The 16,237-nt window shown below is 45.1% G+C and overlaps 2 protein-coding genes across 5 annotated transcripts in view; both read left to right on the forward strand.

Annotated features, from left to right (window-relative positions):
* LOC102380657 overlaps nucleotides 1-5,888 on the forward strand; it is a 19,602-nt gene extending 13,714 nt beyond the window's left edge. The window contains exon 6 of the mRNA XM_006027528.2: nucleotides 5,767-5,888. Coding sequence (XP_006027590.1) covers nucleotides 5,767-5,860 — 94 coding nt within the window. The 3' untranslated portion in view covers nucleotides 5,861-5,888. The remainder of the gene's footprint in view (nucleotides 1-5,766) is intronic.
* Nucleotides 5,889-10,312: 4,424 nt separating this feature from the next.
* LOC102375964 (UDP-glucuronosyltransferase 2A1) overlaps nucleotides 10,313-16,237 on the forward strand; it is a 62,235-nt gene continuing 56,310 nt past the window's right edge. For 2 of the 4 annotated variants that reach the window (XM_014521740.2, XM_025208739.1), the window contains exons 1-2: nucleotides 10,313-10,455; nucleotides 14,066-14,987. In XM_014521740.2, coding sequence (XP_014377226.2) covers nucleotides 14,243-14,987 — 745 coding nt within the window. In that variant the 5' untranslated portion in view covers nucleotides 10,313-10,455; nucleotides 14,066-14,242. The remainder of the gene's footprint in view (nucleotides 10,456-14,065; nucleotides 14,988-16,237) is intronic. The other 2 variants (XM_025208740.1, XM_025208741.1) reach the window with 2 other exon arrangements.

Genomic DNA, 16,237 nt, shown 5'->3' on the forward strand with positions numbered 1-16,237 from the left:
AGGCTGAGAGTTATGGGACTCTTCAGCCTAGAAAAGTGCAGGCTCAGGGGTGATCTGATGGCCACCTATAAGTTTATAAGGGGTGTTCACCAGCATCTGGGGGAATGTCTGTTCACCAGAGCGCCCCAAGGGATGACAAGGTCGAGCGGTTATAAACTCCTCCAAAACCGTTTCAGACTGGACATAAGGGAGAACTTCTTTACTGTCTGACCCCCCAAGGTCTGGAAAAGCCTGCCACTGGAGGTGGTTCAAGCACCTACTTTGAACGCCTTCAAGAAATCTAGATGTTTATCTTGCTGGGATCCTATGATCACAGCTGACTTCCTGCCCCTGGGGCAGGGGACTGGACTTGATGATCTTCTGAGGTCCCTTCTAGCCCTAATGTCTATGAATTTGTAGCTTCACTGACTTTTTAAGGCCAGAATGGCCTTTAGACCATGTTTTATTGTACCTCTTGGGTACGGTGGACCATTAAACTTAACCCGGATATCCCTGTATGGGTGTATCTACGTGTGCAATTAACATGCCTGAATTTTCTGAACAGAAAATTCAAGGGCACCTGCCTTGCTGTGCCCCCCTGCAGCAGCCAGGGGGAGGTCCAGGTTTCTCCAGGTGCCAGACCTGGGCTGGCAGGGCCCCTGGGGTCTGGCCTGGATCTCCACAGGGTGGGGGAGAACTGTCCCAGTTGCTGGGAAGCTGCCTCCCAGCCATGTGGAGATTGGGACCTTTCCCAATCTCCATGTGGCTGGAAGAGCTGTCCTGATCACGTGGAGATCAGGATCTCCATGTGGCTGGGAGGCAGATGCCTGGTAGCTGGGATGCGTCCCAATCTCCACTTGGCTGGAAGACAGCACCCCACTGAGCCAGGACAGCTCTCCCCATCCCCTTTGACCCCCTGCTGCCTAGATTCACCAGGAGCAATTTGTTCCCAGTCAGTGTCTATATGTGAGGTATAGCGCATTAGTTAATGTCCTGTTTTTCTAGTACCTGTATCTACAGGGGAGACTGGGGCCAGCATCTATGCTGGCCTCAGCAGCCTTATTTAGAGTCCTAGGGGCCTCCTGGGGCAGCAGTGGTGCCAAGCCAGTCTCTCAGAGCCTGGCCAGCAGCCAGAGTGTGGCTCTGGCTTGCCAGGCTCTGGTTTCTGGTAGTGCATACTGTTGCCATGTGCACCATGCCACTTTTTTCAGCAGATTTTTTTTTTTGATACCAGGATCTCTCAGTGTAAAAAAAACAAAAACCCCAAAACTGCTGCCCTGCAAACTAGCAGTACAATGCATAGGTACCCCATGTGGTATGTGGTCCCTCAGACAGCTTTGAGGCACTATAAACTGCACGTGTGTGCTCATAGGGATGTACCTTTTGAGTCCACTACCTTATATTTGGTTAATGTGTAAATTGGGTTTGACTAAAGCATATTCTGCTGAAAGACATCTAGTCTGAATCTGAAAAAAATCAAGAGGTACAGAATCTAGATGCTGACATCTACTGTTGGTATCAGGGGTTGTTGGGATCTCACAGGAATAGTTGGATGTGGTCAGGATGTAGATGAGAGAATCTGTAAGTGAACAGGTAACCTTGCTAGAGGGAGTATTGAACCAACATACCAGGATCATTTTGGGAGGAACTATGCTGCTATCTTCTTTGGAGACTTCCATTATTTCTGTGCTATGAACCTACTCCATTAAAGGGTTGAATACCTGTTCCTCAGCCATATGCAAATTAATGCACAGGCCAGTGAGGCCTGAGCCTATTGGTGGGGTTTATTAGAAAAATATATCTCTATATATACATAAAATTTATATATGGATATAAATATATTTATATATAAATCCATATTTATATGGATATAAATAAATATATTTATATCTACACTCCTAGTCATACACCAAAGGGAAAACCATAAACCTGTCACAAAATCCGCACCCGTACAAAGGCCTGCTGGCCACCCAAAAGCATTACAATATTCGCACCCGTGCACCCACGTACAAGTCCGCTGGTCTCTCAAACCAGGCTCCCTTTATCCCCACTCCGATGACGGGATCACAAACTTAGATCATCCCTTGTCCATGTCGCTGTTGCTCTGGCTCCTGCTGGAGGACTTGCTGCTGTTGTTGATGTCGGTACAGCTGTCCTCAGATCCAGTCATCTCTGTATCCTCTTCGCTGTCACAGGCTGTTTCCCCGCTGTGGTGGGGGGGTTGGAAGATCCTGTGCTAAGTGTCTCTCTGCCAGGTCTATCCCTGTACCCAGCTGGCCCTCCCACAGACGCTCTCGAAAGAGCTCCAGCAGGTCCGGGCCTACCAGGTCCCAGAAGGTCAGGTAAAATTCCTTGGGCGGGCAGGCTGTCCGACCCAGGAGTCCTACCATTTTTGAAACTCCGGAGGGTCCTCTCGTGTTCCACCAGTGTCCAGTCCTCCTCCAGCTGCTGCTGTTCAGCCTCCCCGAGGGTCTGGGTGAGGCTTTACAGGCACAGCTGCATGGCCTCCAGGTCCACCGGCCTCTTGGCATAGAGCTCCTGGTAGAAGGCAGCCACCATTGCTAGCATGCCATCCTTCATCCAGTGCTCCGCTCCCTCTCCGTCCCTCAGGCACATCATGGCCTCCTCCTTGCTTTTCTTCAGCCTGGAGAAGTAAGCAGACCCCCCTGCCCAACTGCTTTAGGCAAGTCACTGCCTGAGGCAGTAACAGTGGTGTGTAGATATGCTTGTAAGGGGCCAGGTACCCAGCAGGTGTAAGTGGATTGTTATAATGTACTGTATGGAAGCAGAATGCAGCAATGCAAATTCAAGATTTGAAAGTAATAATAAATATAAGGTTCTTTTGATTTTGCTTTCAGGGATTTCTAGTACCTGTCATGGATTTTGTTTTCAGGTTTTTTTTAGCTGCTACCATGCTGGAAATTAAAATAAATAAAGAAATACATACAAATAGAGATTCTCATCTAATCATTTGACAGCAGGAACTGTGGCTTTAGGCTGAACATAAAATATCAAAAGGCTCATGATAAGTTAGAAATGCTACTTAGTCTGGTGACACTCATTAGTCTCAGCTGTGTGTAAAGGCAGTAAGCTGGCATGGCAGGGTTGAGGGCATTAAGTTATAATGGTTCTTCACAACTTGACTGGCTTCTAGGTGCAAGCCAAAATGCTGATTTAGGTCCTTAAAGGCCTATAAGGCTAAAGGTCCTAGCTACCAAGTGCATGAGTTTGGTAGGTGATGAACTCTTGTCTCTTGTCCCTTGATCGGGAGATTGGAAATAGGGCAGGGTTTTGGGGCTCCCCAGTTGTCTGAAAGAGGTCGAGTTAATAAAATCTTTGGACTGTATTGCCAAGCCCTCTGCATTCTGATAGAATTTTTAACTGAGGCCTAAATAATAGACTGAGTTTCCTTAAATGTTGGCAAAGTGGGGATTGGTTATGTTAGGATTATTTATGGGTGTGTGCAGAAGTGCTCCATGCACATTATGCACATTTTACAGCACTGTAATTTAGACCACTTTTTATAGCACTATAAAGTTATAGTGCTTTTAAATATGACAGAAGTATGGTGTTGGGGGGGTGTTATATAAAAAAAGGGGAGGGAGGGGGGGGGGGGGGGGGGGGGGAAGGCCCTTGGAGCCTCCGTGCACTTTCTAGGCTACGAGGCAGGGAGTGCTCCGCAGCCTCCTGGGGCTTCTCCACTGGTGAGAAATTTGACCAGCATACAGAAGTTATTTCAAGTGCTGTTGGTTGCTAAAGTGCTGTAAAATACAGTGCTTCAAATTTAATACCTCATTTAACAAGGGTTAATTTAAAGTGCTGTACCCATTTTTAAAGTGCTGTAAAGCCATCTACTTCTGTTAAGTCATGGCAATAAAGTGCTTTAAATGGTGAAAAAAGCAACTGCTGTACAAACCTAATGAGCTCAGTGGCATTAGGCAATAGCGTTATTTTTTCTGAAATTAGTACTAAATTAGAAATAGAAATAAAATAAATGTATCCAATTACTTAATTGCTTTCAAGATTTCATAGACTTCAGGGCTGGAAGGGATCTCATAAGATCAGGTCCAGCTCCCTGCCCAAGGAACAGGAAGTCAGCTAGGGTTAAAGGATCCCAGCAAGATAAGCGTCCACATGTTTATTAAAAGTGTCCACAGTAGGGGCTTGCACCACCTCTGGGGGGGATCTGTTCCAGGCCTTGGGGGCTCAGACAGTAAAGAAGTTTTTCCTTATTTCAGACTAAACCGGTTTTGCAGGAGTTTGTGACCATTGGACCTTGTCATCCCTTGGGCGCTCTGGTGAACAGGCATTTTCCCAGATCCTGATGCACACCCCTTATGTACTTATAGGCTGCCACCAAGTCACCCCTGAGCCTTTTCTTCTCCAGGCTGAAGAGTCCCATAGCTCGCAGCTTCTCTTCATAAGGACCATTTTCCTGCCCTCTGATCATGCACGTGGCTCTTCTCTGGACTCTTTCAACCTTCTCTACATCCTTCCTACATTGTAGAGCCCAAAATTGGATGCAGCACTCTAGCTGTGACCTCACCAAGGCCGAATACAGTGGGAGGATGACATCTTGGGTCTTGCTCAAGATGGATTGGTAGATGCAAACCAGAGTTTTGTTCACTTTGCCAGCTGTGGTATTGCCCTGGTGGCTCATGTTCATCTTGTGGTCAATCATGACCCCTACGTCTCTTTCGGTCATGGTGTTAGTGAGCATAGCGCTGCCGAGCCTATAAGTGTAATGCGGGCTTTTTTCCCTGAGGTGGAGCACCTTGCATTTCTCTGCATTGAATGCCATCAGGTTTTCATCTGCCCACCTTGCAAGCCTATCGAGGTTGGCCCGGATCACCAGCCTGTCCTTAACTGTGGATACTCTTCACCAAAGTTCGGTGTCATCAGTGAACTTAGCCAGTCCACTTCTGACACACGTGTCCAGATCATTTATAAAGATGTTAAAGAGTACAAGTCCAAGAACAGAGCCTTGGGGGACACCACTAGTCCCTGAGTGCCATGTTCATTCAGTTCCATACTCTCTGGGTCCGACCTCGGAGCCAGTTCCCCGCCATCGGACTGTGGAATAGTCTAGGCCGCCGTTGCTCAGCTTGTCCATGAGGACATTGTGGGACACCAGGTCAAAGGCTTTTTTAAAGTCCAAATATATGATATCAACCTCTTCCCTTTTGCCCACTTAAAAATGATGTATATTAGTCATTATTATTATGGTTGATTTATTTCTGAAGAGCCAATTTTTCCTGCCTTTGGAATGACCTGAATTATACCAGTTAGCTGGTATTTCCCTACCAGTACTTTATCCTTTTCTAGTTCCTCAGTAGATCATTTATTTATTTATTTATTTATTCAAAATGGGCAGTTTGAGAGTTTTGTCAAATACAGATCAGTTAGAAGAAGAAACATTCATTCATAGGTCCTGGAAAGCACGAGCATTTTCCTGTAACCAGTCCCATAAACAAATCACAACAGGTTTGGTAGCCACTTTCATAGAGTGAATCCATGAAATTTGCCCATCTAATCTCAGCATTTGCAGATATGTGGAATGAGGGTTTCAGAGCTGCTTAGGGGATTTGGATACCTAAGCCATGTTAATTTTAGGCACAGCTGTGAGTTGACAGTTTAAAAGTCTCAGCCAAGGTATCTCACAGTAGACCTACCCAAACATCCCCCCTGCCCTAAGTGGTTCCACCTGGTGGTTGAAGAGGAACACCTATTACAAGGCAGAGAGAATTGCACCCATTTCTTTTATTGTTGTTTGTTTTTCCATTGCAGATTGGCAAGATCCCCGATGCGAGCAACACCAGTGTCTGTGCACTTGCACGTAAAGATTTCTCCACAGCGCCAGAATGGCAATAAAAAGAACTAGTGAAAATTTGATTTTAAACAAATAAAACTTGGAGAAATGCCATTGAGTTAACCTGTGAGAGATTTTTCTGAAAGTAACATCTCAGGGCACGCCCCAAAAGTGGGAATGTACGTTTCCCCAGGGACAAACAGCAGTGGCACAATATGTACCGCTGCTATTTGTCCCTGGGGAACCCCCATGCATGCATGCTGTGGTGCGTACCATGTTGCCCTGGGTGGACTAGGGGAGGCCAGGACCAGCACCTTACCTGGGGGCCTCTGGGGGCTGCAGCCACAGCAGTCCTGCAGCACGGAGCTTGGCTGGCAGCTGGAGTGTGGCTCCAGCTGACCGGGCTTGGGTTTCAGGTGGCGTGTGCTGCTGCCATGTGTGCCGCCCTGCTTTTTTTTTAGGTGTAGGGCTTTCTGACACCAGGATCTCCTGATATCTACTCCCCCCTCCCCGCCTGCACTGCAAATGAGCTGTGCGGGGACCACCTGCGTGTGCAGTGCATGCATTGTGCGACACCGCACACTGCATGTGCACATCTGTTTGGACATGCCCTCAGAGTATGAAAGGAGAGGGCTAGCTCCTTGGCTGTTGAGCATCAGCATAACTTCCTTGAAGTCCTGTAATTCACACGCACAATGGTATTTGCCATCTCATATTCTTATACAATTTGGAATAGGTTGCTGGTGTGAGGTTTCATGCTGCACACGAAGCATAGCTCTACCAATACAAGTCTGGCAAGTGTCACAACCCAAAGTTGTGGTTTTTTGTTTTTGAGTGCTTCGGCACCGCTAAATTATGTTCCCACCAAAATGCAGCTTTTTTGCACGGTAGAGTTTTCTGCTGCAATAGGAGAACCCGCGTGCAAAAGAGTATTTCCCACCATTTGTAGCCTTCTTTGCATGGTGCATTTCTTTTGCATCATAGTGATGCACGGTGCAAAGGAGTTCCCGCCATTTGTATTTAGATTTGTGCCACATTATTGGACGGTTCTAAATGTAGGCATACGTGGCAGCTAGCTATTGGCTTGCTAGCCGTACAAAAGGCTTGGGTAGTTTCCGCCCAAGTCGGAGAGAGAGGAAACCTGGAGAGATACAGAACTCACCAGGAGGAGGAGACTTCTCGCTGTGTGAAGGTCTCCAAGCGATGTGGACCCTTGCGGACCCAACGCACCTTTCTTAAGCAGGCAACGGAGGTCTGTTTAGCTTCTAGCCTCTCCCCGTCACCGAGCGCAATCCTAGACGTATCCCTATCCTATATACACAATTTTCGAACCCACGGAGTCTTAACAGCTCCGGGGGACCTGGGAACCGAACAGAACCCACGGAGATTCAGCCACTCCGTGAGGAAAGAATTGCCAAACCCGCGGAGCCTAAACCACTCCGGGGTCAAAGAACCGAGTTTGTCAGTCCTCCAACGAGGATTCAAGCGGAGCTGCGCCTGGAAAGCTGTCCAGCCTACACCGCGACCACCTGGGGTGTAAGTAAATAATCTTTTCAATCAACCATTACGCCTCCGTAACTGATTCTAGCTCGTGCGTACCTTACCGCCCCACGGTTTTCTCCGGCCCCACGTGCCCGGGCTGCTGGCCACAGTCCGTGTGCGCAAAGACAGGCCCGGCTCACACGTGGCGAGGATGGGATCAGGAGCTGGCCCGCACAACAAGTACCAGGAGTTTTGCGCTGGTTCACATACACCAGTGGCGGGCCAGCAGTTGCGGAAGTTATGACAAATTTCCAGGTTAGACAGCACCCTAGACTGGGCATGACTTCCACCTATTAGCATAAGAGCATAATCTTGCATTTTATTGCACAGTAACACACATGCCACTGCAGATATTTCAATTTGAGGCAAATTTTATGGGCTTAAGCAATTACCGGTGCTCGTCGTTAGAAGTCAATGAGCATTTAAATTATAGATCTTTGGTTTCTTTATCTGATCATTTCCTCAATGAAAAGATTATCATGGAACTTATATTTCACCTAGCTATCTTCAGTCCAGAAGCTGCTTTTCCTGAATAATTAAAGGAAAACTTCAACGTTTTTTGGCAGTAATGCTGGCTGAAGATTTTTTTTTCCAGTTGTTCAGAATCTTTTCAGCTTTTGATGACATAAAACTATTTTGGGGAATAAAACAGAAAGGTCAGATGGAGGAAAACCCCAGTTCAGAACTTAAGCCTCCACTTTAAAAATTTAGCTTGGGCTCCAGGTTCATAGGTTGGTGTGGGAAACATAACTCTGAATGTCCTAACTTTTTTATGACCCTGAACAACCTGTAGCTGCTAAACGCAGTTGGGAATATATAGATTTCTATGATATTTAAACCTTGTAACACTAGAACTGTGAAACAGGTCTGATATCCACAGAAACATGACAGCTTTGAAATCCGCTTTTCTTTTTTTTTGTTTGCTGACCAAGACTAAACTAAACTTCATCCACTGATCCTCTTAAAAGATCTTTTTTCATCTTTTTGGATTAGGAGAAACTTGATTAGCACCTTTAAGGTGTGATCATTAAGAATATTGGAATTCAAAACCTTTTAGGTCTATTAGAAGCAGCTCTACTTTTCCAGAGAGATATTTATTATAATGGAGAATTTCAAAAGCACCTAAAGGATTTAGTAATACAACACTGATTGTGAGAAGGGTTTATGCTTCTAATTCTCTTGGGACTTGTCTACCTAGGAAAGGTTTACCAGGTACACTGAAACAGATGCTGTTTCTTATGTGGAAACTCTTCCTAACATCCAAGAAGGCTTTTTCTCACTTTAGCTTTACTTGAAGCAAACAAAACTAACCTCAGAAGACACCATGATTCCAGAATATAAGTGTCTATATCAGCTGTTCTCAAACTTTTTGGACTCAAGGCACACCTCTTTAGACTTAAGGCACCCACTTTTAGTTCTAACTTGTTTTTTGACTATCAAAAAAATAAAAGGACAAGTTTCCTGTTGCAGAGAACTTAAAATTCCCACAGCAGGTCAGAATGCTTTTAACATCATGGTTTCCTATTTGAAATCTCTGGGTGCATCTAAACGAGTGTGCACTTGCAGTTTGTGGCACTACAGACCAGTCTACAGCATGGCAAACCACAAGCATTGCACATGCAGGCATTTGCCACACTGCTAATTTGCAGTGCAGTGGGGTTTTTTGACACTGGGAGATCCTGGTGTAAAAAAACCCCATGCCAGAGAAAAGTGGGGTGGCGCATATGGCAGCAGTTTGCGCTGTCCAGAACTGGAGCCTGGTCAGCCAGAGTCATGCTCTGGCTGCTGCCCAGGCTCTGCGTGCCTGGATCACCGCTGTTGCAGCCCTGAGAGGCCCCCAGGTCAGGCTGCTGGGGCCAGGCCAGGTGCTGGTCCCAGTCTCCCCTACCCCATCCCAGGGCAACTTAACACATGCCAAAATGGGCATGCAGGTGCGTTCCCCAGGGACAACTAGCGGTGGCACCAATATGTGGAATATGTCCTGGGGAACATATTGGTGCCACCGCTAGTTGTCCCTGAGGAACGTTCCCGCTTGTGGGGACACACCCTCTCTTTATCTTATGATCATGTTTGCATACCTAACAGTGCTAACATTGCATAGCACCCCTGAAAAGAACTCAAGGCACCCTTGTTGAGAATTGCTAATCTATATGAAGAGTGTACTGGTATAACTATCCTTTTAAAAGCTTAGGTTATACTTGAAAAACCTGCATAGATTAAAAACTAAAATAATGTTGAAAATCTTGCCCCATGATCACTTTACTGGCCTGCTTTAATGATAGAATTACCCCAATACTCTGAGGCTTAAAAAAAAGTTGAGATTGATATATGATACACTAAGGACAACATTTTAAAAACTGGGGATATGCAGCTAGATTCCTGCCTAGGTTGATTCATAAACATTTTGATTTTCAAAAGTACTGAGGACCCAGGGGCTGCCAACAAAGTCAGTGGGAGCTGTGAGATATTGTTCAGTTTTTCTGTAAATTGTAAAATATGAACAGTAGCGGTGTCTCTCTTGACTGTCTTGGGAACTACTGAATGCATGGAAAATGAAGCTATTATTTAAGGGTCAGATTTTCTGAAGATCGCAATTCTTGTTTAGACACCTGAATGAAATGCCCAGTGTTTTAAAAAGTCTCAGCACCCAGAAAATTTTCATGAGTCTTGATGGGAGCCATAGCAGCCATGCCCATTTGAGAATCTGGCACTGTTTTAAGTGTCTAAATTGAACTGGGCTCTTCTGAAAACCTAGCTCTGGTACTGGCAACTGAGCCCTTGGCTTTGACAAACACCTGTAATACAATGACAATGTTCCCACCCATGGAGTTAATCTTGACCATTTAGTCAACGGAGCATAACATGGTGATAAATAACCCCATTGAAGCATGTGATGGTTCCATATCGTATTACTCTCTATCCATTTAAGAGCTCTGTTCCAAGTGGAGCTTATTTAAGCTCTCTTTGCTTCATACACAAGCGCTCTCACCAGGGGAAAGATCAAGTAGGTAGCAACAGGAGAGAGCATGCGATGGGGAATACTGTATGTTGGCGTGGCAAACTGCATTTTACTATGAAGAAAAAAATGTCTAAGTATATCTGTCTCTATTAGGAGGTCGTGCTCGGTAAGAAATATTTTCATGATTTTGCATTTTGCTATGAGGAATTTGTCTCTCAGGTTTTGTTTAACTGATTATAAATTTTATATTGCTTTTACAGCAGTAGGATCTAAATCTAAATACTAGTAGTGGTAGTAGTAGGAATAATAATAATAACAACAGTTAAGTAAACCAAACCCTGATCTTGCAACTGTGTTAGTACTTGTGGATATCTTTGTGTGGATCTGGTATAAGACAGAAGCCTGAGAATCATGCTTTTTTGGTAGATGGGGAAAAGCTTGTAAGCATGGGCTTGCCTACATGGCTAAATTGGTCTGAATAGCTCCCTGTAACTCCCCCCCCACCCCCCCACAGGGATAATGTGCACACTTTGTTCTGGAGTAAGAATCACTTCTTCCATGGTAAATCATGTAGCTTGTGAGCACACTTATTATTCCAGAATATAGCATCTTTTATTATAGAACAGAGTATCCATGTGGAGAGCTCTCCCAGAACAGTTAGTGCATGCTGGTAAAATTAGCTAATGAAAACTCATGCATGGGTTGACTCAATGTTACATTTTTGGTGTTAAGATCCAGATGCCTGCCTAACTGGTAGGAATTGAAAAACTACTTGTTCAGTTTAAGACCTAGGCATTTTTATTAAGGCAACAGTCATGAAAGACTTAGGCTTGGGACACAGTTTACTCTTTCGGAACAAACTCTTAATTTACCTCAGATTCGAGGATTTGGGAATTGCTATCAGTTGAAAAAAATCTTGACTCTGACAAAGGCCAACCCTTCCAAATTTGAGCACCTAAAGTTAGACACTTGAATTTATACAGGCAGTCCTTAGACTTATGACACAATTGGTTCCTGAAAACCGAATCTTAAGTCGAAATGTTGTAACTCGGAACTGATTTTCCCATAGGAGACAATGTTATAAATGGGGGATTGGTTACCGAACCAAGATCCGATACACTATTTTCACCAAAAATACTCCAGAACTTTGTAGTTGATCAATTATAGATGAGTAATACATATCCATTAATGTATTTATATTGTAAATAGCAATCATGTTGATTTGGAAGGACATCTTTGAGGAGACTTTGCTAGACTTTTTGAAGGGCTCTTGGTTGGATTTTTTGAAGGGTTCTTGGCTGGAGTCTTCTCAGGAGTCCTGGCTACAGGTTTTTCTGGAGTCTTGTCTGCTTTCTTAAAGAAAGTGTCCAAGGAAGTTTGGACAGATGTTCTCCAGGGAGATGAGTGACGCAGCAAACTTATTTGCTGGCATGGCTTGGTGTCAGATCAAGTGTTGTAAAGTTGAAATGGACATCAGAAAGTTGAAACAGGGTGTCAATTTATAAACATTGTAATTGTGAAACGTTGCAACTCGAAATGGTGTAAGTCGAGGACTGCCTGTATTCACAAGGGTTTGCTGATGCTGAGAAGGGTGAGATTCAGTAGAGCACAACTATGTTGGGTGTATTGCCAGATAGTCAGCCTTTCAGTGAGTAGGGTGGAGATGGATCTCTTATATCCAGCTGTCCTTCAGGTAGCTAAAAGGGAAGAGTGTGAGTTAGGGCAGCTGTGGGAGTAGAGACCTTTTAGCACAGATGTTGCTGTTCATTTTTGGGGAGGACTAAACATTCTCATCCCAGCTTCTCCCTGTGTTCCTCCACCAGACAAGAAAAGTGCGCTCCTGCCAAGCCCATCACAGTTTTGCTGATTCTAGTAAGGTTCAGTGGAGGGGCAAACTCCAGCCTCTTGTTCTTGCTACATGGGCCAAACTTCCGCAGAGCAGGAAGCCAGGGCAGGGGAAGCCTCCCCAACAGACCTAGTAGATACACTGGAGGGTAGAGCTAGGATTCAGAGAGACCTAGACAAATTGGAGGATTGGGCCAAAACAAATATCATGAGGGTTCAGTAAGGACAAGTGCAAATGTCCTTCACTTAGGATGCGTAGGTGTTATAGTGGACAATATGCCGAATATGAGCCAACAGTGCACCCCTGTTATGAAGAAGGCTAATGGCATACTGGGCTGCATTAGTAGGAGCTTTGCCAGCTGAATGAGGGAAGTGATTATTCCCCTCTATTCAGCACTGGTGAGGTCACATCTGGAGTAGTGTGTCCAGTTTGGGCCCCCCACAATAGAAAGGATGTGGACAAATTGGAGAGAGTCTAGTGGAGGGCAATGAAAATGGTTAGGGGGGCTGGGGCACATGTCTTGTGAGGAGAGACTGGGGGAACTGGGCTTATTTAGTCTGGAGAAGAGAAGACTGAGAGGGGATTTAATAGCAGCCTTCAACTACCTGAAGGGTGGTTCCAAAGAGGATGAAGCTAGACTGTTCTCAGTGGTGACAGATAATGGAAGAAGGAGCAATGGTCTCAGCAAGGGAAATTTAAGTTAGGTATTAGGAAAAGCTTACTCACTAGGAGGGTAGTAAAGCACTGGAGCATGGTACCCAGAAAGGCTGTGGCATCTCCATCCTTGGAGGTTTTGAAGACCTGGCCTAGACCTTGGTTGGGATGATATAGTTGGGGCTGGTCCTGCTTTGAGCAGGAGGTTGGGCTAGATGACCTCTTGAGGTCCCTTCCAGCCCAATTTTCTACGATTCTGTGACCTAGAATAGATAACTGTTATTGGCCTCGACCACCTTCCCATTTAAGAAGGCCTTATTTAGCACCTCCAGCCCTTCCCACACAAGGCCCCTGGCTCTGTTGGCATGATCCTGCATCCAACTTCACAGGTTCCCCAAGGACAAGAAACCTCTCTTCAGCATGCCATCAGGCAAACAGATCTCCTAATACTATATGTAACAGTGCCATCTGACAGTTGGCTGTCAAGAGTGTCTCAGCTTCCTTTTCTTCCAAAAAAGGAGGAAATTCCCAGACCAAAAAATAAATTAAATTAAAAGTTAACATAAAGGTCAGGTTGGCACCATAAATACCACAAACATTAGTGTAAATAAAATGCCAAGTGTGGTAGTTACAGTAACAGGAGCAATATAATTAGAAAAGCTAACTTTTTAAAGAAAGACATGATAATACAGGGTGGCCAACCTGTGACACGAGTGTCACAAATGGCACAGGCAGTCTTTGTGTGTGACACATGACAGATCAGGAAGGGGACAGGCAGCACAGTAGCAGATAGGGCAGGGGGAAGAAAGCAGAGCGGGAGTTCTGGCAGAGAGTACAGGGTATAGAACAGAAAGCAGCAGATTGGGTTAAAGACGGAAATTAAAGTGGCACTCAAGAAAGGTACAGGGTTAATTTGTGGCATATCAACTAAAAAGGTTGGCCCCAATTGTGATAATACGTGTGATAAACTTGAGAAGAGTAGCAGAAGGTAAAGCATCATTCATTCCCTAACATATCTACCCATGTGGAAGCAACTTCAGACATCCCATACTTATCATTGTTTCTATAATAAATTTGTTTTTTTTAGAGGATATTATAAAGTAGACAAGTAAAACCAAAGGGGCAAATGACATCCCTGCATGTAGGACTGAGACAGAAGCACTATTTTGAGGACTTGAATAGTAGTTAGGGCTTCTGCAGAACCTTTTGCACAGGGGTGAATGTGGAAGGGAGAGTGTGAAACAAAGAAAAAATGCTGTATCCTTTTCTTTTTCAGTGCAGAGGCCTTAGTTGCATATGCACTCGTGGAGTCATCAACTACACTATATATTTATGCAATACCCTTTGTCTGGAGAAGTAGCTTGTTCCTCCTTAGGAGCTCTGGGCCAGGCGTGATTCCATAGGATCTTGTTAAGAGTGGAAAATACCTGCCTACCGAATCACAAACCCCACAATGGCTTCTATTGCAGCCACAAACCTTGTATGCAAGAAGCACCTCCAACTTATAGCATTTCAGTTCGCATTTATAGGAATTGTCTCCTGTGGAAATGTGCTGATCTGGCCTACAGAGGCCAGTCACTGGTTAAACATTAAGATCATTATACAGGAACTGATAAAACGAGATCACAATGTCACCATCCTTGTGTCGAATGCTTCTCTTTTTATCAAACCCAAAGCTGAGTCGGCTGAGAAGTTTGAGATATACTCTGTACCCTTTACCAAGAACCACATTGAATCCTTGATCAAAGGAATAATAGGATTGTGGCTGGATAACAAACCTACTACGTTCACTTTCTGGAGGTTTTATAAGGAACTGGGAAAGCAGGTCAGGAAATGGCATGATTTAAACAGACAAATGTGTGATGGCGTGCTAGGCAATCATGACTTCATGGCACAGCTGAAGAGGAGCAAGTATGACCTGCTTCTGTCTGACCCAGTGACTCTCTGTGGTGACCTTCTTGCTGTCAAACTGGGAATTCCCTTTGTGTATTCTCTGCGGTTCTCACCAGCCTCAACAGTGGAGAGACATTGTGGAAAGATGCCCTCCCCGCCTTCGTATGCACCTGCAGTCTTGTCTGAACTTACTGACAACTTGTCATTTGGTGAAAGAATAAAAAACATAGTGTCTTACTACCTCCAGGACTATGTTTTTCAAAGCTACTGGGGAGAATGGGACTTTTACTACAGTAAAATTCTAGGTAAGCCTTTGACCCTTTTGTTTGTATTCTCACGGTTATTTAAAGTCTTAAGTGCTGTTGCATAGAAAAAAAATGTGTTCCAGAATGTGAAGTTTCCAAAGTCAAGTGCTCAAAAGTTATCTAGTGCCACAATTAAAGTTGCCTCATGCAACATTAATCCAGTCCCCTTGATCATGTACCATATCATAATTGAGTTTTGTTCAACATCACACAGTTGAGTCAGAGGTAGGAACAGGACTCTAGTCTGTTATGTTCCAGCATGGTGCCATTACCACATCTTGTCTCCTTCTGTACCTCCTGTGCTCTCAGTGAGGCAAGGGGCCATTAGAACAAATAGTGCCTAATTGTGTAATTAAAGACTACTATAAAGCCTTAAAACAAGGGAGCAGATGGGATTAGGGTTCTCTTATCAGCAGTTCCAGAAGAGAGCATATGGCTAGGGGCACAAGTTCACATAAAGGGGTTTAGGTGATCAGAAACTGGTTTATATTCGTAACAGAGCAAAAGCTCAGTGCACATAAACCAGTTTCAAAATGGCCAAAACTGCTTTAAGATAAACTTGGTTGAATGTAGTATCAGACTTAACTGATTTGGGTCAAACCAGTTTATGAAACTTCTGTCCCAGACCCCTTCCTGGTTCAAGTTAAAGCACAGTCCCCCAGCATGCTTTGCAGCCCTGGGCTGGGCTGTGCTTTCTGCTCCAGAGAGCAGGGTTGGCCTTGCCCCTCTGCTCCCTAGCTGGAGCAGTGAGGGCTGGCTAACAAGGGATGCGTGGGGGCAAGCCTGGCTGGGGATGCAGCCTAGTCTAGCAGGGGGAAAGAGGGAACTCCCCCACCCCAGGCACACCCGGGCTGGAATCTGGGGTCAGGGAGGGGGGTTAAATCCCTTCCCCTGCTTAAACTTACTGCGGGTTGCAACTGTGGACTACAACTCCCAGAGGCACCTGGAAGCAGGAAGAGAAAGTGATGAACACCCTTGAAGAGTCCTGCTTCTGTAATATTGGACTGCAAATCCCAGAGACCTTGGGGCAGCAGGAAGAGGAACTGAACACACAGCCAGAGAGCCATGCTCTATCACCCCCTGGCTTCTGGCCTAAGCCACTGCAGGCATATGGCTGCATTGCCTGAATCAAAGGTAAATGTCTGTTCACTTCTGTTTCAATTTAATCCATGCAGTTTAGACTAACCTGCAAAGACTGAATCGATTCAGCCTCGGGCTTTTTGATTGTCTGTACCTAGCCTATGTGGTTT

This window comes from Alligator sinensis, unplaced genomic scaffold, assembly GCF_000455745.1.
Source record: "Alligator sinensis unplaced genomic scaffold, ASM45574v1 scaffold320_1, whole genome shotgun sequence".
NCBI lineage: Eukaryota > Metazoa > Chordata > Crocodylia > Alligatoridae > Alligator > Alligator sinensis.